Source organism: Mesoplodon bidens (assembly GCF_964165515.1).
Source record: "Mesoplodon bidens genome assembly, chromosome: 1".
Classification (NCBI taxonomy): domain Eukaryota; kingdom Metazoa; phylum Chordata; class Mammalia; order Artiodactyla; family Ziphiidae; genus Mesoplodon; species Mesoplodon bidens.
In genome coordinates this window covers 169,030,517-169,056,448 of record NC_138176.1, presented here as the reverse complement: position 1 = coordinate 169,056,448, position 25,932 = coordinate 169,030,517, and the positions used below count along the sequence as shown (strand labels likewise).

The 25,932-nt window shown below is 38.4% G+C and overlaps 1 protein-coding gene across 1 annotated transcript; it reads right to left on the bottom strand.

The window, feature by feature from the left end:
• Window positions 1-336: 336 nt before the first annotated feature.
• Window positions 337-25,884, bottom strand: ECD (ecdysoneless cell cycle regulator). The gene is made up of 14 exons (XM_081248469.1): window positions 25,647-25,884; window positions 24,213-24,430; window positions 20,926-21,043; window positions 18,703-18,790; window positions 18,411-18,589; window positions 16,539-16,731; window positions 15,829-15,957; window positions 13,236-13,364; window positions 11,414-11,499; window positions 5,099-5,205; window positions 4,785-4,968; window positions 3,730-3,797; window positions 2,274-2,488; window positions 337-617 (listed from the first exon to the last, which is right to left on the bottom strand). The coding sequence occupies exons 2-14, from the start codon at window positions 24,415-24,417 to the stop codon at window positions 387-389; spliced, it is 1,932 nt and encodes a 643-aa protein (XP_081104595.1). The 5' UTR covers window positions 24,418-24,430; window positions 25,647-25,884; the 3' UTR covers window positions 337-386.
• Between the last annotated feature and the right edge of the window lie 48 nt (window positions 25,885-25,932).

The following is a 25,932-nucleotide window of genomic DNA, read 5'->3' as shown; positions in this document are numbered from 1 at the left end:
ACACCAGAGGGAGACTGACTCAAGGTCATTGGTAACTGGAATAAAAAAGCAACTCATTCATTCCTTATGTTTGCCTATCTACGTTCCTTCCTCTACCCAATATTTAATTCTTGATAAACTTAATGTTCTAAACATGGAGTGTACGTCTTATCTCAAGGACTTGATTCTCTCTCTTCTGCTGATTTCAAAACCTTGTGTGCATCCCAGAGTTGAGATGATAAAGACTTGTGCAGAGAGGGCAACACTTGGGGCTCGAAGAGGAGAAGTTAATCTGTGAACTTAAAATGAAGAAAACATTTTTACTAAATGTGTAATCAAAACTAGAAATGAGCATAGTCAGACTCAATATTTATTTAAGAAGAAAAAACAGAGGCTAGGTTTGCTGGCTAATCTTTCGTTGGCTTACTTATGGGTCTGTGATCAGCGCTGTCAGGCAGCTGCACACCCATGCTTTGTAAAAGGTTGGAAGCAGGTCCTGCCAGTCCAGCTTGGGAACTATAGGATTCCAGTATGTTTGAAACCAGGTTCAGGTCTATATCCACTGGTGTCATAACAGATCCTCCTGCACCAGAATCTTCCTCCTCTGAATTGTTACTGGCAGTCTGGGATAGAGGCTCCTTGTTCATGGAGGGAAAAGAAAATCATGGTACAATATGCTATTAGGTTGGATGGTAGTTACCTTAAAAAGCTAAATACACAACAATGTAAAATTGGTTTCCATATTAGAAAGGAAATCCCCTTCTTGATAGAAAATAAAAATGAAGTCTAATAATAAACTATGTAATTTAACATACATATTAAAATTTGGTTCTGAAGATTAAAACACACTTCTCCCTAGGATAAGTTTCTGCAAATTAAATGGATATCTTCCCGATTTTGAAATAGCCCAAGGGAGATAACCAGAGTTAAGGAGGTAACTTTATAGCTTGCCTAAGAGTTTTAAAAGAAAGAAACAGACAAAATGAGCACTAAAAAAAAAAAGAATCTAAATTTTCTCTACATGAAAGAAGTGAGATTTCTTCCCTACCCACAACCCCCACCCCAAGGAGAAAACAAAATAAAAACCTGAGGCCTTGTGGGATCCAACCACAGAGACTGTGAATTGGTACTTGAGCCTCTGATTTCATAGGCTGAGGAAAGAATTTGAGAGATTGCAGCTTGATCTACAGATTTTTATATCTTTGCTACCCAAAGTGTGGTCCATGGACCAGCAGCACATCCATCACTTGGGAACTTGTTAGAAATGTAAAATCTCAGGCCCACCCTAGACATACTTAACCAAAATCTATATTTTAACAAGATCTTCAGGTGGTTCATATTCACATTAAAACCTAATGTATGGTTTCTAGTAGGTTTTGGCAATACTAAAAGTGATTAGTTTTCAATGTGGTTAAGATAATCAAAGCAAGGGGAAAGACATTAATTAAGGGCTCATTATGGGTTTTACTGCTGTTTCATTTGGCTCTCACGTTCATCCTATGACATGAAGATTATTGGTTAATGGATACATTCACAGTGGATAGCTGAGCTGGATTTCAAACCCAGCCCATGAGACTCCAGGGTCCATTCTCTTTCTATCTGTGGTTCGACAGTGCTGGTATAAAAACTAGGATAAAAACACGAGTGGAAGACGAATTCTAAATTTGGCTCTACATAAGGGAAACATATAAAACAAACACTATTAAGACTTGAAAATTACTTGGATATTTAATATCCTTTCTCTCTCTCTTTTTTTTTTTTTTTTTTTTGCGGCACGCGGGACTCTCTCTGTTGTGGCCTCTCCTGTTGCGGAGCACAGGCTCCGGACGCCGCAGGCTCAGCGTCCATGGCTCACGGGCCTAGTCACTCCGCAGCGTGTGGGATCTTCCCGGACCAGGGCACGAACCCGTGTCCCCCGCATCGGCAGGCGAACTCTCAACCACTGCGCCACCAGGGAAGCCCTCCTTTCTCTTTTTTTAAAATCAATTTAAGCTATTCGTAGGAGTATGCAACCATATACTAATTTGAACATATCACATGACTTAAAAAAAAATCCTGATAGATAACATAGAATAAGTAATATAGTCAAGCTTATGTTTAAGAAAATCAATAATCCGTCATCCTACCAGTGTTAGGAAAAAATTAGCATTCTTATTTATTCAAATTAAAAAATTCATCACAGAAAATTATCATGAATCAAATAGACAAAAAGAAGAGAAAACCTAAGATAAAATATGGTTTTAGCTATCCTTTGTACTAGACTCAAAAGGGAAAGAGGTTAAACACACACGTACCATTTGCTTCTGGGTGGTGAAACTTTTGCCAATGCTGGTATGTGCGAGTTCCTGGTCCATCTGGGCCATGTATGACTTGAGATCATCAAGAGTTCCTTTTACAGATGCTTCCTCCCCAGGCTCCTCTGTTTCAAGATCCAAGTCATCATCACTATCTAAACATTCAGAGTCTTCCTCATCCAGATCATCAGAGTCTGAGTAATGGGGCCTTGAACCTACATAGACCCCAACACAGAAAGAGCCACTCATTCAATTTTTTTGGAGTGATTACACATCTCAAAAGAATTAGAATGTTATCTGCAAAAAAGAGCGAATATTAGGCAAACTACTTCAGAAAAATCCCCTCCAAAAAATGGTACTGCTGGCAAACACTTGCAGAAAAGTACACAGGCTGAGCTGAAAGATTCAGCTTTTTGTTTTTAATGTGAATTCAATTAATTAAAATTTTTTACTTAAAAAATTTAAAAACTACATAATCCAGGAATACATTTTGATGTAAACATTCAAGTTATACAGAATTGTCTCACATTTCACTCTCTTCCCAGAGTTAAAGATCTTTTCACAGTTCAGTGGGTACCCAGACCTTTTTTTATGCAATTCTGTGTGTGTGTGTATGTGTACATATATATAAAACACATTTGTTATATATATACATATTGAACTATGGTTTGCTTTTCTACATTTTTTTTTTTGTAAAACTGAACTATAATCCAATTTTTGCTACGACAATGTTGCAATCACCATCTTAGCATATATAACTTTTTCATAAATTAAATTCCTGGAAGTGAAATAGCTAAGTCAAAGTTTCTGAACATTCTGGAGTACCAAACTGCCTTGAGAAAAGACAACTTACACTTCTACTCCCACAGTTTGACAGTGCTCATTTCTCCAACTCTTGAGAAAACTGGTTATTATCAATCTTTTAAATTTTTGCCAATATCATGGGCAAAAAAAAGTTCTTATTTTTATTGTGTATTTACTTGCTTACTAGAAACAGCTAAGTATTTTCAAATATTTATTGATTATATTTATTCTTCAAGGCCTGTTTATATTTATTGATTATATTTATTCTTCAAGGCCTGTTTATATTTATTGATTATATTTATTCTTCAAAGCCTGTTTATATCCTTTGCTGATTTTTTTAAAATTGGGCTATTAGTGTTTACGTGCAGTATGTCTAAAAGAGAAAAAAAACTGTAATACAGGAGCCCATGTAAAACCCTATCTAAACACACAGCATTCATTCATTCAACAAAGATTTAATGAACAGCTACTATGTCAGACACTAAGCAAGGCATCCTCTGCAAAATCATTCAATAGGGCAATAATTAATGGTTGAAAGCAACTCAAAATCATTAAAAAAAAAAAGCAAATGAGATCCAATGCTCCAATGTTCTAGCAATTGCTATACTACTTACACTTGCAAAATGAAAATAAACATCACACTGTAACTCACCTAAGATCTTATCAAAATAATTAAGAAAAGTATCTGCATCAAAAGTGACTGGAGTCTCAGAATGTTCTCTGTAAGATTAAAGGAAAAAGACAATTTATACCAAACAAAACTCTTCGAAACTTTTTGTAAACTGGTGCCATTCTTAGGAACACTCCAGAGATATACTCTCAAAAGAGGCACAGCAAGGAAAATTGTAGTTTAAATTTTAAAAATCATTATGCTTACTGATAGGGCAACAGAAATGGGAAAGATTGATGAAATAAAGGTAAAAACTGCACTTTGATTATGCACATTTAATTTACGCTGATTTAGGGATCTACCCACCCTCCATCTGCCATAAGATATATCTAACATTAGCAGAAGTTGTTATTTATCCAAGTTCATTTAAATAAAGTTTATCTTTTTAAGAACCAAGTCTTTAAAAATAAGTAAGAACAAACCTTCCCTTATCTCTGCTTTCTTAAAGAGAGAATACTAAACATAAACTTTAATCTTCTCATGAGGCTAACGAGCATCAACCTTAATGAAGATATATTTGCTGTGCAAGTAACAATTCTATCTACCTTTTTTCCCTATTACTTGCCAAATGTAACATCTCATTTCTTCTGTTATTATTTCTTCCTCTGATAAACACTTTTATCCCCCTCTTTTGAGTTTGAAGCTTCCAATCTGCTTGAGGGTGGGAGATCAGAAGTCTGAGCTTGATGAGAACTAGAAGTTAGGAGTCCATAAAATTCTGAGGAAAAGTCTAAAGAATAAAGTACATGGTTGCCCTGCACAGCTCTGGGGTGGTGGCCTTTACATCTGCTGAGTGGTCTCTTCGGCTTACTTCAATGATCATAATGGATCAGGTTACTAGAAATCTGACTCCAGATAAGTAAGTTATTATAGTACTAGGCACCAAAAGATGAAAACAAAGCAGTAGAAATCATTTATTTAAAAAAAAATTTAAACAAAGAAAAAGGAAAAGAAAGAGAGAGAGAACCGGCAATGACTGGATGATGTCAACATATAGGCTCTAACCATTTAGATATTTATACTTTAACACAAATTACCGGGGCAACTCTGCTCCTTTGTGGGTTGAGACTTTGGATATGAAAGCTTTCATGCTCTCCGAGACTTGAGTTAAGTCATAGTTCTCCTCCTGCCCCTTGGAAACGGGCTCTGGTTCTTTTTTACCAGCAGCTTCCTGCAGCAACTGGTCCAGCTGATCTGGTGAGAGATCTAACCACTGGTCATCTGAAAAAGAGGCATGACACTGCCATACTATACTCACATGACAGGTACTCTCAGGAAATGACCCTCTGAGACTTAGTGGAATGTTTCAATTCTTTCTAAGCCCTCTGCTCTATCCTGGTCCATCACTTACCATCTTCTGGGGGAAGATTAGCTTCTTCTTTCTTAAGCTCTTCTATATCAAATGGTATTGTCTGTAATAACGTTAAGATTTCTTCACCTGGGCTCATAGCATGAGAGCTATAAAAAAATCAAAGACATGGATATTTAATGAGAGCTTAGAATAATAATCATGAAAACAGAGTATTTTAAAGTTGGAAGGGATTATCTAGTTTAATTTGTTTTTAAACATTTGTTTAGGACACAGAATTCTTTTTCTCAAAATTTCACCAGAATATAAAAGTGCTCAAAGAAAAACTGCTCTGGGGAGTTCACTGGTGGTCCAGTGGTTGGACTTGGCACTTTCGCTGCCCCGGGTTCAATCCCTGATCAGGGAACTAAGATTCCACAAGCTGGGTGATGCAGCCAAAAAAAAAAGAAAAACTGCTTTGTACAGGAAAAGAATTCATCAACAAAATGAAAAGGCAACCTACAGAATGGGAGAAAATATTCGCTAACCGTACATATGATACAGGGTTAATATCCAAAATATATAAAGAACTCATAACAGCAAAACCCCCTCCAAGCAATCTGATTTAAAAATAGGCAGAGGAACTGAATAGACATTTTTCCAAAGAAGACATACAAGACAAGAAAAGGTGCTCAACATCAACTAATCATCAGGGAAATGCAAATAAAAACCACAATGAGATACCACTTCACACCTGTCAGAATGGCTATCATCAAAAAGACAAGAGAGATCATGTGTTGGCAAGAATGTGGAGAAAAGGGGACTCCCTGGTGGTCCAGTGGTTAAGATTCCATGCTCCCAATGCAGGGGGCACAGGTTAGATCCCTGGTTGGGGAAGATCCCACATGCCACGTGGTGTGGCCAAAAACAAGAAAGAATGTGGAGAAAAGGGAACCCTTGTGCACTGTTGGTGGGAATGCAAACTGATACAGCCACTATGGAATACAGTATGGAGGTTCCTCAAAAAATTAAAAATACAGCCACCATATGACCCAGCAATCCCACTTCTGGGTATTTATCCAAAGAAAATGAAAACAGGATCTCAAAGAGATGTCTGCAAACCCGTGTTCCCTGCAGCATTATTCACAATAGCTAAGATTGGAAACAACTTAAATGTCCATCAACAGATAAATGGATAAAGATGTGGAATAAATAGACAGATAGATGGTGATATACATACACACAATGGAATATTATTCAGCCATGAGAAAGAAAGAAATCCTGCCATTTGCAACAACATGGATGTACCCTAAAGGCATTATGCTAAATGCAATAAGCTAGACAGAGAAAGTAAAATACTGCATGGTATCACTTATATGTGGAATCTAAAAAAAAAAGTCAAATTCATGGAAACAGAATAAAAAAGTGGTTGTCAGGGACTAGGGGGTGAGGGAAATAAGCAGAGGCTGGTAAAAAGACAAACTTTCAGCTATAAGATAAATACAGTCACAGGATCTAATGTAAAACATGGTTACTAGAGTTGATAACACAGTATTACATAATTGAAATCTGCTAAGAGAGTAAAAATTATTCCCACACACATACACAAGAAATAAATATGTGGGGCTTCCCTGGTGGCACAGTGGTTAAGAATCCACCTGCCAGCACAGGGGACATGGGTTTGAGCCCTGGTCCGGGGAGATCCCACATGCCATGGAGCAACTAAGCCCATGAGCCACAACTACTGAGCCTGTGCTTTAGAGCCCGCGAGCCACAACCACTGAGCCTGTGAGCCACAACTACTGAAGCCCGTGCGCCTAGAGTCCGTGCTCCACAACAAGAGAAACCACTGCAATGAGAAGCCCGCGCACCGCAACAAAGAGTAGCCCCCGCTCGCTGCAAGTAGAGAAAGCCCGCGCACAGCAACAAAGACCCAATGCAGCCAAAAAATAATAATAATAAATAAATATGTGAGGTGATGAATCTATTAATTAACTCGGTGGTGGGAATCTTTCCATAATGAATAGGTATATCAAATCACTACGATGACACTTTAAATATCTTATAATTTTGTAATTCTGTCAATTACACCTCAGTAAAGCTAAAAAAAAGACCCTGAAAGACTGCTTTGATTGAAATGGAGGCTGGAGGCTCGGAGACCTGCCCATTCTGCCTTCCGCTTTGGATCTGCAGCAGGCTCCATGGAACACTATCATGAAGCTGTTGATTTAGTATCACTCTTTCGATTTATATATATCACATATACGAGGAAAAGAAAACCTAGAAGAAAATATGAACAAAAATTAATCTAGCATGCATAAAGTATGCACAAAAATTAATCTGTCAGGGCTTCTCTGGTGGCGCAGTGGTTAAGAATCCGCCTGCCAATGCAGGGGACATGGGTTCGATCCCTGGTCCGGGAAGATCCCACATGCCGCGGAGCAACTAAGCCTGTGCACCACAACTACTGAGGCTGCGCTCTAGAGTCCGCAAGCCACAACTACCGAGCCTGAGTGCCATGACTACTGAAGCCCGCGCGCCTAGAACCTGTGCTCCACAACAAGAGAAGCCACCGCAATGAGAAGCCCGCGCACCACAAGGAAGAGTAGCCCCCGCTCGCCACAGCTAGAGAAAGCCCGCGCGCAGCAGCAAAGACCCAATGCAGCCAAAAAATAAACAAAACAAAAATTAATCTATCCTATACTAAATGCTAGGCTAGCACTTCAAATACATTTTCTTTTCTATTATTAGATTGATTGATTGATTGATTGACTGATAGAGACAGAGACAGAGACAGAGAGAGTGTGTGTGTACTATTTGTTGTATTTACTGTTTTGTTCTCTTTACCTGAAATGTTACTCCCTCAAATACCTGTCTGCCTCATTCCCTCACTTCCCTAGATCTCTTCTGAAAGAAAAACTCCTTGGCCAACCTATCTAGAAGAGCAGCCCTTGTATCTCTCTCCCCAAACACTACTTTCTCTTCAAAGTACTCATTACCATCTAACATCATATAATGGTTTACCGCCTTTCTCCTACACTAGTATATAAGCTCCATAAGGGTTCACTTGCTGCATTCCCAGTGCCTGGAATAGGGCCTGGCACATAGGAGATAATAAATATTTATTGAGTGAATATAGATACATGTATCTATACATAATACATGATATTTTGTGTATTTTTACAATTTATATGCATAGCACCCGTATTTTACAAATTTAAAACTTGCTTTTTTTCCCTCAGCATTATGTTTCTGAAATCTATTCATTTAGACCAGTGGTTCTCAACTGGGGACAATCTGGCAATGTCTGGTGACATTTTTGGTTGTCACAATTGGTGGGGAGAGGGGAGCCAGTCCTACTGGAATTTACTGGGTAGAGGCCAGGAATGTTGCTTCATCTTATACTAATGCACAGGACAGTCCCCCACAGCAAAGAATTATCTGGTCCAAAGTGTCAACAGTGTCAAGGTTGAGAAATCCTGAATTAGATTTATGGATATTTAGCTAATCTCTGGTTAACTAATGGAAGTAGGCCATCAGGTAAATACACTGCAATTCATTTATCTACTATTGATGGACACTTAGATTCTTTGTAATTTTTCACTATTACAATCTCTAATAATTTTTAGGAGAGGGGAGTAACATGATTAAAGACATACTTCAAGCAGATTCTCCTGGCTCTAATGGTTGAATTGGAAGAGAAGAGTCTCTAGAGGTTGAGAAACAAGTTTAGGTATAGCCATAGTTCAAGAATTAAAGTAAGTAGAGTAGCTAGCTGGGCAGTAAGGAAAAAGAATACAAGACACAAGATAATAGTAAACAGGATCTAAGGACTGGATCCAAGGAGAGCCAGGAGGTCTGGGTGATAAGGAGGATGGTGGTACTATTAAAAGACAGTAGGAAACAGTCTATGATATTAATTCAGCTAATAAAAAAGAACATTGGGAAGTAAAGAAGAGGTCTGGAGGGAGATGGGAGTTTGGTTTCAAACTGTTTAGAAGTTATCCTGGTTTGGTGAATGGGAGCCTCTCCTGCAACACTCATTAAAATGTTGGATATTTAAGCTATTTGCAATAAGTAAATTATGGTCCATTTGCTAAAATGCTGTGTGGTTATTTAAAAATATGCTTATCAAAACTTTTTAAGGTCATGGAAAATGAAAGATCGTAACGAGTAAAAATTATGAACAGGATACAAGATTTCTATATAGTATAAAAAATGTTTAAAAAATCAACTGGTGGGCTTCCCTGGTGGCGCAGTGGTTGAGAGTCCGCCTGCCGATGCAGGGGACGCGGGTTCGTGCCCCAGTCCGGGAAGATCCCACATGCCGTGGAGCAGCTGGGCCCGTGAGCCGTGGCCGCTGAGCCTGCGCGTCCGGAGCCTGTGCTCCGCAACGGGAGAGGCCACAACAGTGAGAGGCCCGCGTACCGCAAAAAAAAAAAAAAAAAAAAAATCAACTGGTTATGGGGAAAAAAATCCTGGAAGGCAGTAGATTGGAATAGTAATAGTGGTTTACTCATGATATAAATTTTTTCCTTCTTACGTCTTTCTGTATTTGCTGTAATGAATGAATATGTTACTTTTATAACAACAAAAAACTTTATTATATTTAAAAAGAACTACCCAACCATCAATCTATCTTATTTTGTGGGAGAAGCCCTAACTCTCCTATATATAAGTCTCCCTCATTTCTTAACTTCTCTTCAACCTAAGACTATAAGGTAACACTTTTCAACAAGGGGAGTGGTCTCCTAGAGGAGACAGGGATCATCATAGGGGGAGATCCTCCTAACTATGAGGGCCACCTCCTTTACTTTCTTCCCCGTTTTCTTTTTTCTTTTTTTTTTTTTTCGGTACGCGGGCCTCTCACTGTTGTGGCCTCTCCTGTTGCGGAGCACAGGCTCCGGACACGCAGGCTCAGCGGCCATGGCTCACAGGCCCAGCCGCTCCACGGCATGTGGGATCTTCCCGGACTGGGGCATGAACCTGTGTCCACTGCATCGGCAGGCGGACTCTCAACCACTGCACCATCAGGGAAGCCCTCCCAAGTTTTCTTAAAGGATACCCTAAGAAGGCATCATCTTTTCCAATTACTGACATAAAACTGATGGGAATGGGACAAAGGCACCCCTAGACACTTACAAAAGAGTAAAGACTGCTGTAAAGTCATTACCACCTCACAGACACTGAGGTTAGAGTTCTCTCAGCATCAACTTTGCTTCATGCAGTCTTCAAAGAACATTTTATTACACAAATATGTGATGTTTGAGATGCTGGCAAAAATGACTGGGGTTCAAAACCAGATTGGTTTGAGCAAAAAAAAAAAAAAAAAAAAAAAGCCCAATGACAAAACAAAAAACACACCCACACACAACTCAGGACCTGTTTAACCATAACATATACAAAGTTATTTCTTTCATGTTATTTAATAGCTTTAAGTATCTCAAATTCAATTTTGCAAACACAAACTGAATTTTTTCCAATATTCAAATTCTGACCTTTGATTCCTCAGCCCAATAAGACCTTCTGCAGGAGCTCCAATTTCCTTGAGCCACACTGACTAGAAGTACCCTCAAGGGACAAGTCAGACAAATGTGATTTTCTTCTTTCAACGGTCCTATTCCCTTTGCCTGCTTTTGTTGTTCTCCACTGTCTTCAAATAACTGTTTTTTATATTCTGTCCAGGGTTTATCATTGTAATTAGCACGGGGTTATTCTGATATGTTACTCCACCATTACCAGAACTGAAACTCAATTTTATCAAATTTTAAAGGGGAGCCATTTCCTTCCAACCCTGTGTTCATTTCTTTCTTCCCCCAGAAAACGTACGGCACGTTAGAATGAGATTTGATTTGGAAGGTGAACGCCTGCTTCATCCTGCGTTTCAGATCCACCTAAAAAATCTAAACACAGCCCAGAACTCCCATAGGAATTAAGCACATGGCTCAATACCAGACTGCCTGAGTTTAAATCCTAGGTCTGTCACTTATTAGCTGTGTAACCTTTGGCAAATTATTTAATCTCTCTTGGCCTCGGCTTCTGAGCTGTAAATAGGGAAAATAATAATTGTACCTATTTCACAGGGCTTTAAGGGGGATTAAACAAGTTAGTGGCCTATGCTTTGTAAGTACTCAATAAACGTTAGCCATTATATGATGATGATGATGATGATGGTGGTGGTGATGGTGGTGACGGCTGCCAGTGCCAGCAAACTTCTGTAACAACACTTCCTCTCCCTAACCCCCGCTCCTTCAGTAGTCATGAGCCTGGCCATTAACTTTTAAATATGGAAACTCCAACATCTGCAACTATCTCAAGAGTAAGTAACTCCTTAACTTCTGGCAAGTAATCGATCTGTTCAGGTAGCGATAAACTCACCTTTCTGGCCGGTTTATGGAGAGCTGGAAGTAGTTCTTTGCCATTTCTAGCCTTTCCTGGTACTGAGCAGAACCTTTTATCAGTCCCTAAAAAAATAATAATGCCCATCAGAACATTATATATATGGTATCGTTAAAATAATCTGCTCACCAGCAACTTTCAGGGAGGCAGTGTACGATATAAATATTGTTCAAAAATCATGAGGCCTGAGTCCTAGTCCCTGTTTTGTCACTGATGTACCTGTTTGGGCTCCAGTTTCTTCAAAAAAGGGACTAGGTTAAATGTAGTGGTCCCTCATCCTCTTCACCATTAAGGGCCTCTTTCCAATTTGGAAGGTTTTCTATCATTTTCTATTATTTAACTCATTATTAAGAAATAATTGATTAACTAGTAATTAATTTATAAAGCAAAGTACAAATTGAGCCAAAAAGTAGCATAATCCCACCTTAACTACCATTTCTATCTTTCACATGCATGTTTATGGTGGCATTCATACTTAATATTTTATATTCTTTAAAAAATATACTAGGGCTTCCCTGGTGGCGCAGTGGTTGAGAGTCCGCCTGCCGATGCAGGGGACACAGGTTCATGCCCCGGTCCGGGAAGATCTCACATGCCGGGCCCGTGAGCCGCACGTCCGGAGCCTGTGCTCCACAATGGGAGAGGTCACAACAGTGAGAGGCCCGTGTAGTGCAAAAAAAAACAAAAAAACAAAACAAACAAAAAAAAAACCTATAATATAAGTAGTTTTCCATACCACTACACAGTCTTTAAAATCATCATATTCTTAAGGACTTTTCTACTTCTTGGATGTTTCCTTAAAGTAGATGATTTATTATTATTTTTTAAATTAATTAATTAATTTATTTTTGGTTGCATTGGGTCTTTGTTGCTGTGCGCGGGCTTCTCATTACGGTGGCTTCTCTTGTGGAGCATGGGCTCTAGGTGCGGGGGCTTGGTAGCTGTGGCTTGTGGGATCTAGAGTGCAGACTCAGTAGTTGTGGCACACCGGCTTAGTTGCTCCACAGCATGTGGGATCCTCCCGGACCAGGACTCAAACCCATGTCCTCTGCATTGGCAGGTGGATTCTGAACCACTGTACCACCAGGGAAGCCCAAAGTAGATGATTTAAATTGAAGGTTCCAAGTTTGAACCTTTCTGTAGTTCTTGGAATACACTATCAAATTACTTCCCAGTTAAGGTTCTATTACGATGTTATCAGCAATGTATAGGTGTATTATTTTCACTATATTCTCAACAGCACTGAATATCATTCATATCGTTTTTACATATGTGAAAAACAGTCTTTATTATTATGTTAATATGGTTATCTTTACTACTTGTGAGAGTGAATATTTTAAGAGAAATTTAGTAGTTGTCTTTTAGCAATTTTTTTTTTTTTTGGAGTATAGTTGCTTTACACTGGTATGTCAGTTTCTGCTGTACAGCAAAGTGAATCAGCCATACATATACACATATCCCCTCTTTTTTGGATTTCCTTCCCATTTAGGTCAGGTAAATTTTTAATCCATGTCTTTGCTAACTTTTCTATTTGGTGTCTTCATGTTTGCTTTATAGATCTGTGCAAGTTGTTCATCTGATACAAATAATAACTTTTATCACTTTATATAGATGTTATTATTTTTTCTAAAATATTGGAAACAGTTTATAGACACTCCCTCATTACCACCAAGCTAGAATGGTCCCTTTCAACTCTAATTCCTACAATTATGTCACACATTAAATATGGACATAGAACTTTAAATCACTGGCTTGACTTACCCTGGAATGTCCAATTTAAAAAATGCATTGCAAGTCCTACCTTAAAGTAATCATTCTTTTTCAGACTTTCAAGGAAGCCAGCCCAGAGCGGTGAGGTAGTCACAAGAGATTTCTTGGCATCAGAAAAATGTGGGCTACATTTGGAGCATAAGATCTCAAATCCATGAGCCTAGATGGAAAAGATAGAATTTTTATTATTAGGTTAATTTCTTTCCATTTAACCACACTCAAGAACTAGGTGATGGACACATGGGTATGTGGACATTTATAACACTTTCTGAATTTTAGGAAAAAAAAATCTGACTTTATTTCCAAGTTTCTTAATCTCTACAGATTATTAAAAATTATAAAGGGGAAGCAAATAATATAAAACAAAGATTCTTATTTTCCTCAAAGAGATTTCTTTTCTCAATAATTCAAAAACTAGAAATTTAAACTTATTTCTTGTTTGCTTAAAAAAGACTTGCAAGGCAGAAATAGAGACACAGATGTAGAGAAGAAACGTATGGACACCAAGGGGGGGAAAGTGGGGGGTGGGGGGTAAGTGGGGGTGGTGGTGGGATGAATTGGGAGATTGGGATTGACATGTATACACTAATATGTATAAAATAGATAATAAGAACCTGCTGTATAAAAATAAAATAAAATTCACAAAAAAAGAAAAAAAGGCTTGCAAAAGGTTTCTTGTCTAACAGAATTATAAATGAATTAAACATAGTCTCAGGCATAGTAAAGGGAGGGAATCACTTCATTTTAGGAGTCCTTTGGCTAAAGAATATAATCAATGCACATGGCAAAATAATTCTAATAGGGGGCTTCCCTGATCACTCTAGAGAAAACTACTGTCACCAATTCCTTACATATCCTTTCAGAAGTAATCTATGCACTCAAGCAGATATGTGTGTGTCTGCATATGTACATCCTCCTACTCCATCCCTTTTATCACTAAATGGCAACATACTGAACCTTGCTCTGAACCTTGCTTTTCACATAGTGATAATACCTTGGAGATCATTTCATATGAGCAGATATAAATTTATCCATCCCACTTCATGGACAGACCATAATTTATGCAACTACTCCTCTACTAACAGACATTTCGGTAGTTTCCAATCTTCTGCTACTATAAATAGCGCTTTCATGAGTATCTTCGTACGTCTTTGTGCACAAGTAAAATATATGGAGGATACATTTCTGGAAGTGAAAATGCTGAGCAGAAGGGTTTGTGCATTTTAAATGTTATGGAAAGTGACAAACTGTTCTAAGAGACTGATTCAACTTATATTCCTATCGATAATGTTTGAGGGTACCTCTTTATGTATTTTTACAAACCCAGTATATATTATCAAACTTATGGATACTTGCCAATCAAATGGTGAAAAATACTATTTTGTAGCTTTAAACTGCATTTCTTTTATTATGAGCAAGTGTCAACATTTTTCATAAAAATCATTTGTATTTCCTTTTCTGTGGACTGTTAATGCTTTCTGATCATTTTTTGATTGATTAGTACTATTTTTTTATATTGAATTGTGGGAATGCTATATATTAGATAAATCAACTTTTGTCATTTACTAGTTTTTTTTACTCTTTGTCATTTAAACTGCAAATATAGGGCTTCCCTGGTGGTGCAGTGGTTAAGAATCTGCCTGCCAATGTAGGGGACACGGGTTTGAGCCCTGGTCCGGGAAGATCCCACATGCCACAGAGCAAATAAGCCCGCGAGCCACAACTACTGAAGCCCACACACCACAACTACTGAAGCCCGTGTGCCACAACTACTGAAGCCTGCGCACCTAGAGCCCAGGCTCTGCAACGAGAAGCCACCATGATGAGAAGCCCATACACTGCAACGAACAGTAGTCCCTGCTTGCCACAACTAGAGAAAGCCCATGCGCAGCAACGAAGACCCAATGCAGCCAAAAATAAAATAAATGTAAATAAATAAATAAATAGCAAATATATTTTACACTTTCACCAGGTTTACTGTCTTTTGACTATATTTATGTTTTTTTCATACAGAAGTGCTTAATTTTTTTTTTTTTTTGCTGTACGTGGGCCTCTCACTGTTGTGGCCTCTCCCGTTGTGGAGCACAGGCTCCGGACGTGCAGGCTCAGCGGCCATGGCTCACGGACCTAGCCGCTCCACGGCATGTGGGATCTTCCCGGACCGGGGCACAAACCCGTGTCCCCTGCATCGGCAGGCGGACTCTCAACCACTGCGCCACCAGGGAAGCCCGCTTAATTTTTATATTATCCAATTTATCAATCTTTTCTTTCACAGTTTCTAGTTTCACGTCGTGCTTAGAAAGGCCTTTCCTACTCAGATTTTCTAAAGTTTTCCTATGTTTTCTTTCAAATTTTATGGTTTCGTTTTTTTCATTTAAATATTTGGTCCAACTGGAATTTATTTTGGCATAGGTGTGAGGTAATCAACTTTAATTTTTCAGATGGCTTCACAGTTTTATCATCACTTACTGAATAATCCACTTTTCCTTCTTATTTGAAGTGCCACATTTTACTACATTCTCACATTAATGGGGTATATATCTAGATTTCTAAGCTCTGTCATTATTCTCTTAAGAGCCCTTTGACATAAAGGAAGAAAATAAAATTTTCTGGTTTAACATTACCAACTTCATGCCCAATTCGTGGGCTCGGTATTGGGGATGAGATGGAGGAGGCAGCCTGTATCCACTCCGCAGGTCTGGCACAAACCTTTGTTGCACCAACTGTGCATACAGACATTTAGTGAAAGTGACCTGGACATTGGGGCACAAAATATGTGAGTCTTTTCCTGAAATTAAAAATTTGAATATCATTTCATAGTTAATAATAACTTCAGAGTAACTTCATTTATGAGCTTCATATTCATGTAAATGCAAAGAAGATCCAACCTATTTACTGCCTACATTTTTTAGTAACAGCTTTACGGAGATGTAATTCATATACCCATAAAATTTACCTTCATTTGTCTATATTTAGTTATCACTAAGGTAATTCAAATCATTAGTTACATTACACAGCAATTTTGGTGGGTGGATGATATAGAATAATTCTTAATTCTCTGGAAGAAATGAAATGTTTTATTGTTAAGAGGATATAACTACTCAAATAGGGAAAATATGGTCAAAAATAGCTAGGAAACATTGAGATATAAAATAAGGAGTCAGGTCTCTTACAGTCTTCCTCCCCTGGATGGGAGAAAAGAAAAAATTTTTAAATGTATATTAACTTGCTATGAGGAAACAGAATATTTCCAATTTTTTTCTAGTGAACAATTAAATAATGTTCAATTTTATTTCCAGTGAGAGAAACTAAATGACCAAGAGAACTAGCTTACCGAAGTCATTATTCGTGTTTCAGGCAAGAATGTCTTGAATATACGACAGGCTCGCAGGTCAATGGGGTCCCGCAGGTAAAATGCCTGGACTCCTGCAGCCACCAATCTGGGGCGCTGCTTTAGCACTGCTACAATGCCAGCTGGAAGGAAGCAGTGTGCTTGATGAAGGGAGGCTTCAATTTTTTCTGGATATCTGTGACAGATAACATAATTATTTTTATTTTATGATATGTAAACATCTAGGATTCTTATACCATTTACTTCCCCCTTAACATTTTATCTTGTCTTGGTTCATCAAGAGTGAGATGGAAAAAGTGACAAGAGAGGTGAAGATAAAGATACTGTAAGGGCCTGCCGATGCAGGGGACACGGGTTCGTGCCCCGGTCTGGGAAGATCCCACATGCTGCGGAGCAGCTGGGCCCGTGAGCCATGGCCGCTGAGCCTGTGCGTCCAGAGCCTGTGCTCCGCAATGGGAGAGGCCACAGCAGTGAGAGGCCCGCGTAAAGCAAAAAAAAAAAAAAAAGATACTGTAAGGGGCTTCCCTGGTGGCGCAGTGGTTGAGAATCTGCCTGCCAATGCAGGGGACAGGGGTTCGAGCCCTGGTCTGGGAGGATCCCACATGCCGCGGAGCAACTAGCCCCGTGAGCCACAAATACTGAGCCTGTGCGTCTGGAGCCTGTGCTCTGCAACGAGAGGCCGCGATAGTGAGAGGCCCGTGCACCGCGATGAGGAGTGGCCCCCACTTGCCGCAACTAGAGAAGGCCCTCGCACAGAAACGAAGAGCCAACACAGCCATAAATAAATAAATAAATAAAAATTAAAAAAAAAAAAAAAAAAAAAGATACTGTAGGGAATTCCCTGGCAGTCCAGTGGTTAGGATTTGGCACTTTCACTGCCAGCGGTCCCGGATCAATCCCTAGTTGTGGAAATAAGATCCTGCAAGCCGTGCGGCCAAAAAAATTAATTAATTAAAAAAGAAAGATACTGTATATACTAAAGACTACAGGAAGGAAGAGAGACAGAAAAAGTGGGAAGAAATGGAAAATAAAGAAAAGGGATTAAGGTGCTCCAATAAAAAATAAAATCAGAATTTATTCTCCTAAAAAATGGTACAAAGTGTACTGAAGCGAAGCTAAAAGAAATGTTTAATACTGTTAAGACCTGAATGGGGCTTCCCTGGTGGCACAGTGGTTGAGAGTCCACCTGCCAATGCAGGGGACACGGGTTCGTGCCCTGGTCCAGAAGGTCCCACGTGCCGCGGAGCAGCTGGGCCCATGAGCCATGGCCGCTGAGCCTGTGCATCTGGAGCCTGTGCTCCACAACAGGAGAGGCCACAACAGTGAGAGGCCCATGTACCGCAAAAAAAAAAAAAAAAAAAAAAAAAAAAAGACCTGAATGGTGCTAAGCATTTAATAGGTACTCAAATTTGAATGGCTGAATTAGTACGTTATTAGACTAAGGTATTCTCTTCTGAATAGAGCCTAAGTTGCTCCACCTAGGTCAAAGAATCCCATATATACACCCAGAACCACAGAAAAAGCCTGAACACAATTGTGCTTACTTAGGTTTTCATTTCTAAAGGTCTGAAAGTTTCTATCTATGGATCTACGTAATACTTAGCCATAATATCTAAGGTAAATAAATGCAAAAATATTGGGCCTATGACACTTTTAAATGGAAATTAAAAGATACATCTGTTTCCTGATTTTAAAACACGTAAGTTTAATTTGTTGGTCAATTTCACGAAGGATGAAGACAGCATGAAAATTAGCATTAATCTAGGCGAAAGAAATTCCAGATTCAACAGAAGACTTGAGCGACATGAAATCAAAAGGCTCCTTGACTAGCAGTGAAAGTGTTATTTTTCTTACCCACTGATGCGTCTATTCACAGCAGCTCGTATAGATTCTGAAGCCAAAATTTTTTCTGGGTGTGTTGAGATTATATTCAGTGCTTGTGAGATTGTTTGGAGTGTGGTGGGTAACCAGGATACTGCTCCAGGTTTCTTTGGTGCAGGAATAATGCACAACTCCCCATGATGGAAAAACACCTGCAAAATGATGTTTTAATTTTCATACCAGGCAGTGACAAACTCTCGGTGCATATGAAAATGTTGCAACATGATTTCACCTCCGTAGATTTTCCAAACTTGGATATACTTACCCTATTGGCACTATTATCAGGATCCAACCATTTAGGGAGAAAGTCAGCAGCTTCTATTAACAAGAATTCACTGTCATTGTCTTCAATCCTAATGCAAAAGAAGTTCTAACTTTATATTCAAAAAAGCACATATTTGCTAATAATCAAACAGATTTGTTCTAATACATTTTCTCCTTCATCTTAGTAAATATATGAGTATATACCATGTGTAGATTTCTAGAATTAAGCAAAATGCTTAAGATACCATTAAGCACTGAAGGAGACTCTAAGATTCTAAGGAGGAATGCCTTAGGTGAGGGTGATAAGGAGAGAAAAATAAGTACATAAATAAATAACAATAGAAAAAAATATATAAAGTACTATGGGTTTCAAAAGAAAAAAAAATCACATATAGCGAAGATTAGGAAAACCTTTATGGAGGAGGTATTACTGGACCTTGAAAGATAATTTTGTTTTGCCTCATTTGCATGACTTTTAAAAAATTTAAATTTCTGAATAGGTAATACAGTCACATGGTTAAAACTTTTAAAAAATACATTAAAAAGTTATACAATGAAGAAGTCTCCTTCCTGCTTTTGTATCTATATGCCCAACCCCTCCACCATTGTTATTTCTTGTTTATCCTTCTAGAGTTTGCTTATGTGCAATCCAGCCGATAGGAATATAAATTCTTTCTTCTCTTGTTGCAGAAAAGGTAGCATATTATATATACTGTTCTAGACTTTTTTCACTTTTAATGGGTGGAGATAACAATATACGGAGAAAAGGAGAGATGTTCTTGGGAGAGGGAAGAGCATAAGCAAAATCATGGAGGTAGCAAGTTAAGGTAGGTATTTGAAGAATGACAACGAATAAAGAAAAAGACTAGAAAAGCACAGTTATATCATTTTGTGAAGAGCTTTAAATGTTGGCAGAATCAATGAGTTTAATTTTATAGACAAAATGAATGAAAGGTTTTAGAGTAGCGTAGTAAAATGGTTCGAGCTCTACTTTAGGAATATTAATCTGGTATAGACATAGAGGAAAAACTTCTTGCTTTTTCTAATTTTTAAAAAAAATCCGACAAGACAGTAGATGCCTATTAAAGAGCTTTAGAGGCCTAGTGTGTAGGTATGAACCATCATTACAAGTATAAAAATCAGAATCAGCACATGAAAGGTATTGCCCCCTTCTTATTATCCTAGTAAAGACAGAAACTACTATTTTTGTGTTGTTCATTTAAAATTCTATCATTCATTAAAAAATTATTGCTATGTATTTGTAGGTATGGTAACAGTAGTGTTTGTTATCTCTTAGATTTACATCCTGAAGTATTTAAAAATCAAATGGCATAATACTGGAGATCTGTTTTAAAATAATCTTGCTATGTGATGGGGGAGTGGGGAAGGAAGTAAATGAAATAAGAATCACCAGAAGTTGATAATTACTGAAGCTGGGTGATGGGTACATGAAGGTACCCATCTCTCTACTTTTATGTATGCCTGAAATTTTGATATAATAACAAGTTTCCAAAATTGTTGTTGTTTTTTTCTTCTTGTTCTGCTGGGGAAAAGACTGGGTGGATAGAAGACCAGAATTTGGGGGCTGATGAGGAAAAGTAGGACATATGTTAAGTGTGTGAAGCGCCCTCTGCTGGCAAAACTTGGGAATTACAGAGAATTATCCATTCCTATTTTAAAAACTGAATTAGAATGCACTACCATCTACTTTGCTTCCTGTCCATAAAATTGCGCACTGATTCCTCTTTAAATTTCTTCTGTATATGATTTCCCATAAAATATAGCTATAGTCTAATAGAGGAAGACACAGTAAAGAAATCTGTGAAATATGTACATCTGTAGATGAATTTCTTTTTTTAAAGACACAAGAAATTTGATGGTGATTACTTTTGGGAAGTCAGAGCAGTACACCCTTTTGTATTGTTTGAATTTTATTTACCATGTGTATTTGTTCTTTCATAACAATAAAAAGAGAAAATCTAAAATAAGCAGGTTTTGTTTGAAATTTTTTTGAAGTTGAACTCTCAAATGATTCTTTAATTCTTCTTCAAGAAAAGGAAGTCACAAGAGAAAAGGAAGAAAATACAGAAGTCACGTTTAAAATCTACATCCCAAGTTTGTACAGTTTCCACCAGACTACAGAAAAAAATACTACTAAATGGATAAAAATGTAGTCATTTTCAATAATAGAATTCCTTTAGAATTATTAATAAAGCTATAATACCTTGCTACTAACTCTGGAAATTCCTTTGTAATTTGCTTTACTATATAAACAATAAACCATTCATCCTCAATGTTATCTCCAAACTTTGTCATGCCAAATATATGAGCAGGAACACCTCCTAAAAACAAGAGAAAAGCAATCATATAACCAAATAAATATACCAGTGCAAATAAAAGTACAAGTAATCATTCAATTAAACAAACATTTATTGACTGGCTATGCTCCAGGTATTATACTGGGAGCTGGGGTTGCAATACTGAACAAGATACAAGAAGCTTATTCTTGAGGAGCTTAGGGTCTAGACAACAGGAGATAGACAACCAAGCATCACAAAACAAGATGATGAACAGAGGTATACACCGAGGGCTATGTGAACATAAAGTATGTGATATCTGAGCTACACTCATCTGGAGAAATGACCAGAAGTAGGCTTTCCAGAAAGAGAGAACATGTACATGTGCAAAAACACAGAGGCATGACAGACAATAGCGTGTTCTGGGAATATCAGCAGAAATTTTCAAACAAGTGCATTATCCAAAAATACGTAGAACTTAAACAAGACACTCAGACAGCCAATGGGCTAAAGAAGAAATCACAAGGGAAATTAGACAATATCTTGTGACAAATGAAAACAAAAACACAACATGCCACAAAGATGGGATGCAGTGAAAGCAGTGCTATGAGGAAGTTTATAGTTATAAAAGATCTCAAATCAACAACCTAACTTTATACCTTAAGAAACTAGAAAAAGAAGAAAAAACTAACTCAAAGCTAAAGGAAGGAAATAATGAAGATTAGAGCAGAGATAAATGAAATACAGAATAGAAAAACAATATTTAAAAAATCAATTAAACAGAGTTGGTTTGTTTAAAAGATCAAGAAAATTGACAAAACATTAGTTAGATTAACTAAAAAAAAAGAGAAAAGACTCAAATAACTAAAATCAGAAATGAAAGAGGGGATATTACAACCTATGCCACAGAAATAAAGAGGACTGTAAGAGAACACTATGAACAATTGTACATCAGCAAATTGGATAACTTAGAAGAAATGCATAAATTCCTGGAAACATACAAATTATCAAGACTGGATTGTGCAGAAATAGAAAATCTGAACAGATCTATAACTAGTAAGGAAACTGAATTAGTAATCAGAAACTTCTGCACAAAGAAAAGCCCAGGACTAGATGACTTCACTGGAGAATTCTACCAAACATTTAAAGAAGAATTAACATCAATCCTCCTCAAACTCTTACCAAAAAAATGAAGAGGAGGAAACATTCCCAAACTCATTTTATGAGGCCAGCATTACCCTAATACTAAAGTCAGACAAAGACAGTACAAGAAAACTACAGACCAATACCCCTGATGAATAATGATGCAGAAATCCTCAACAAAACACTAGCAAACTGAATTCAACAACACATTAAAAGGATTGTACACCATGACCCAGTGGGATTTATTCCTGGAATGCAAGGATGATCTGACACAAGAAAACCAACCAATGTAATATACCATATTAACAGAATGAAGGTCAAACAAGTGTGCTGAGGAGTGTCTCAAGAGCTACCATGGCAAAAAGAAACCCCAAACAGTTGGGAATAACTACCCAACCAACTCTTCTCCCTACTCCAGATTTCCCAAGTTTCACCAAGTATAGAAGCTCCAGTTAGGGTGTCTATTTTTATTTACCTTACATATTAAACTTCAATTTGAATTTCATCCAGAAGCAATGAGGAACTGCTGAAGGATGTTAGGCAGGAGAGCGACATGATCAAATTTGTGTTTTACAAAGGTAGCTGGCAACAGTGTCAGGAACTGCAGACACTGGAACCAGAGAGGTTAGTTAGGTGGCTACTGTAGTCTTCCAGATGAAGAGATTAAGGGGGCCTAGACGGTAGCCAAACAGATGTAGAGAGGGGTCATATTTTAGGAGTAATCACACTAGGATTTAGTGCCTGACTGAACACGGTGAAGTGAGGAGTTGAGGATGATTCTGAACTACTAACAAGCTTGATAACTAGGTGGCTAGCAATCCCATTAAGCAAGACAAGAAAACACTGTGTAAAAATGATTTTCTAGAAAAAAGGTAGGGAATTGGTTTTGGCTGTGCTAATGGGACAGTGTTCTTGCCAATAAATATCACATGTTTCAGTGAATAGGTGTGTAATAAAATTAACGTTTTGCATTTGGCAACTGCTAGCCAAAAGGAAACAGATAAGCACTAAATTGAAAGCCAGAATGATGGTATCACAAGATGCCAGGCTCCTGATCTGAAATAAGACCCCACAGAAGTCACTGCATGAGTAGAGCCTTGGTCACCTATCCATAATTCATTTTAGTAAAGTTATAAGAAATGACAGGACAAAGTACCATATTTGGCCAGAGGTCAGATCTCAAGCACTGACAATACAGGGAAGCAGTGAAGGAGCCTCAAAATGCTTCCAAGTGGCAAATAATGGTCATTTAGCTCAATTATTTCTCTTTATAAGCCAAGCAGAGCCACTCTTAGATCCTTACCAAAACAACTATGTGAAAGGCAGCCTAGTAAACATACTATCAAGACTGAGGAATACAGAATAACAGCTAAAAGAACTATGGTTAAGGAAGCCAGATGCCTGAACCTGTTTAGTATAGGTACCTAGATACATTATGGCATAGTAATTAAAGTTCAAAAGAAGACCCATGTCTTAATAATGTTGAATATATATTAGTTCCTAAGATAATGCCTATTAGAAAGCATCCATCAACATGAATTAAAAAAAAATTTTTTTTAAGTTCAAGGGCTTAACTGAATAGAGGCAAACACCATAAAAAGTTCAGGATATAAATCTCCTGACAGGGTTTCCCTGGTGGCGCAGTGGTTAAGAATCCGCCTGCCAATGCAGGGGACACGGGTTCAATTCCTGGTCTGGGAAGATCCCACATGCCGTGGAGCAACTAAGCCCGTGGGCCACAACTACTGAGTTTGCACTCTAGAGCCCACGAGCCACAACTACTGAGCCCGCATGCCACAGCTATCGAAGTCCACGCACCTAGAGCCCGTGCTCTGCAACAAGAGAAGCCACCGCAATGAGAAGCCCGCACACCGCAATGAACGGTAGCCCCCGCTTGCCGCAACTAGAGAAAGCCTGCACGCAGCAACAAAGACCCAACACAGCCAAAAATAAATTAATTAATTTAAAAAAAATCTCCTAACACTGAATGAACTGTGGACTATTATACATCGTTGTCAGAATGACATTAAAAGTCACACATATCAAAGCAAAATAAGCAAAAGAGCCTTACCTTTCCCAGGTTTATATTTGAGATTGAAAGGCTGATTCTGCCAGATATAGGGGACCAGCATAGGTGCAAACTGGGTCATTATCTTCTCAATGTACTTTTGAAGAATCTCTCTGTGTTCTTCTGGGTCCCTTGGTTCATCTGGTATCAGGAACAGGTGGTATTCTACAGTGTCTTCCACTGTAGCAAACTTCATATTTTCCTCCATTCTTCTTTGAAAGCTACATTTAAAGTTTCAATAATATAAACCATATAAAATAATGTAGAAGTAATATCCCATTCCCTGAACTATGCTAGGCAATTCCATTAACGTTGTTTCCCAAAATTCAGTTATCCACATACCAGCATCACGATTTTTGCCTTGACCACATGCCAACTATAATAACATTTATTTAGCATTCTTTTAATGACATTGTTATACTTACGATTACATTAAAGGAACTTTTGATATAATACAATAAATGGAAATCCAATATCACATTCCCAAATAAAATAAGTATGTAAGAATAAAATAAAAACTGTTTGCCCTTGCACTAGCAGTGGTGTGTATAAGACACTTTTAGAAACACTGAAATAACATCTTTTGAAACAGTATCACAAGTCCCAGTTCTGCCAGTAGTCCCAGTTGTGTTATTCTGGGCATTTCACTTTCTTCCTGGGGCTTTTTCCTTAATTGTAGAATGAGACTGTTACTGTATCATCTCTATAATCCGTCCCTCGTTTAAATTTTTATTATTTAAATTTTCTGAAAAGCAATCTCCCTTACTCTGCAGAATTAAATCTCTCCCGTTAGAGGAATTCAAAACTACAAAACATTCATGCCCTATCATTTCACCCCCAAATAATCTGCCCATGGCTCTTAATCCTACAACTATCTATCCTAAATTTTCCCCCTTCTCAGGTCTCAAAGGGTATAGCTCTGGTATATTAGGAGGTGGTAAATAACTATTTTCTAAGGGTTCCCCTTACAAACAAAAGTACTAGCTCACTATTGCTTCCAGGTGAGGCTTGGTAAAGGAAGACACTGTTTTGGATTATCCACTTTACGGCTGCAATTCGATTTTTAGACTTGTTTTTCTAACGGACTAGTAAAACGAGATCGAGAGGAACTTGCATCTTCTATACAGACACTCATTCGCTACTTTCTGTCCAAATCATCATTTGGCCTTTTAACCCAGGTAGACAGATGCTAACTACCCACCCAAGGACTAGAAGGGGCTTTGAGATCACTCAGGCTAACTCCACGCTGTACATATGAGAAAACACTAGAAGGGGCTTTGAGATCTCTCAGGCTAATTCCACACTGTACATATGAGAAAACCGGGAGCACAGCAAGAGAAGCAACCAAGCAGCAGAGGCCTGACTTGGGAGTCTAGAGCTTTTTACTCAGACTAGGCGCTCTCCTTCATCCAACAAAATGAAGCCAATTCCGCTTACGGTTCTAGGGCCTGGGCCTCTCCGGCAAGTCTCTGCTGTGGCACCTTTCCTCAGCCGCCGCTCCTACCACGTGAGCTGGTTGGGAGCTTCCATTAGCAGCCAAAGCCTGGCTCAGACTGGGTCCACACGCTCGTCTGGGACCAGAAGCCAGCAGAAACTCTGAAAGTCAGAAACCGACTCAGCCTCGGAACCCCAGGCGTCGTCCCTGTTGCGCGTCGGCGGGAGCATTAGGTGGGTGCCCGTGTGCCTTCGTCACTTCCGGTTCCACGAGGAAGAAAGGAGGGCG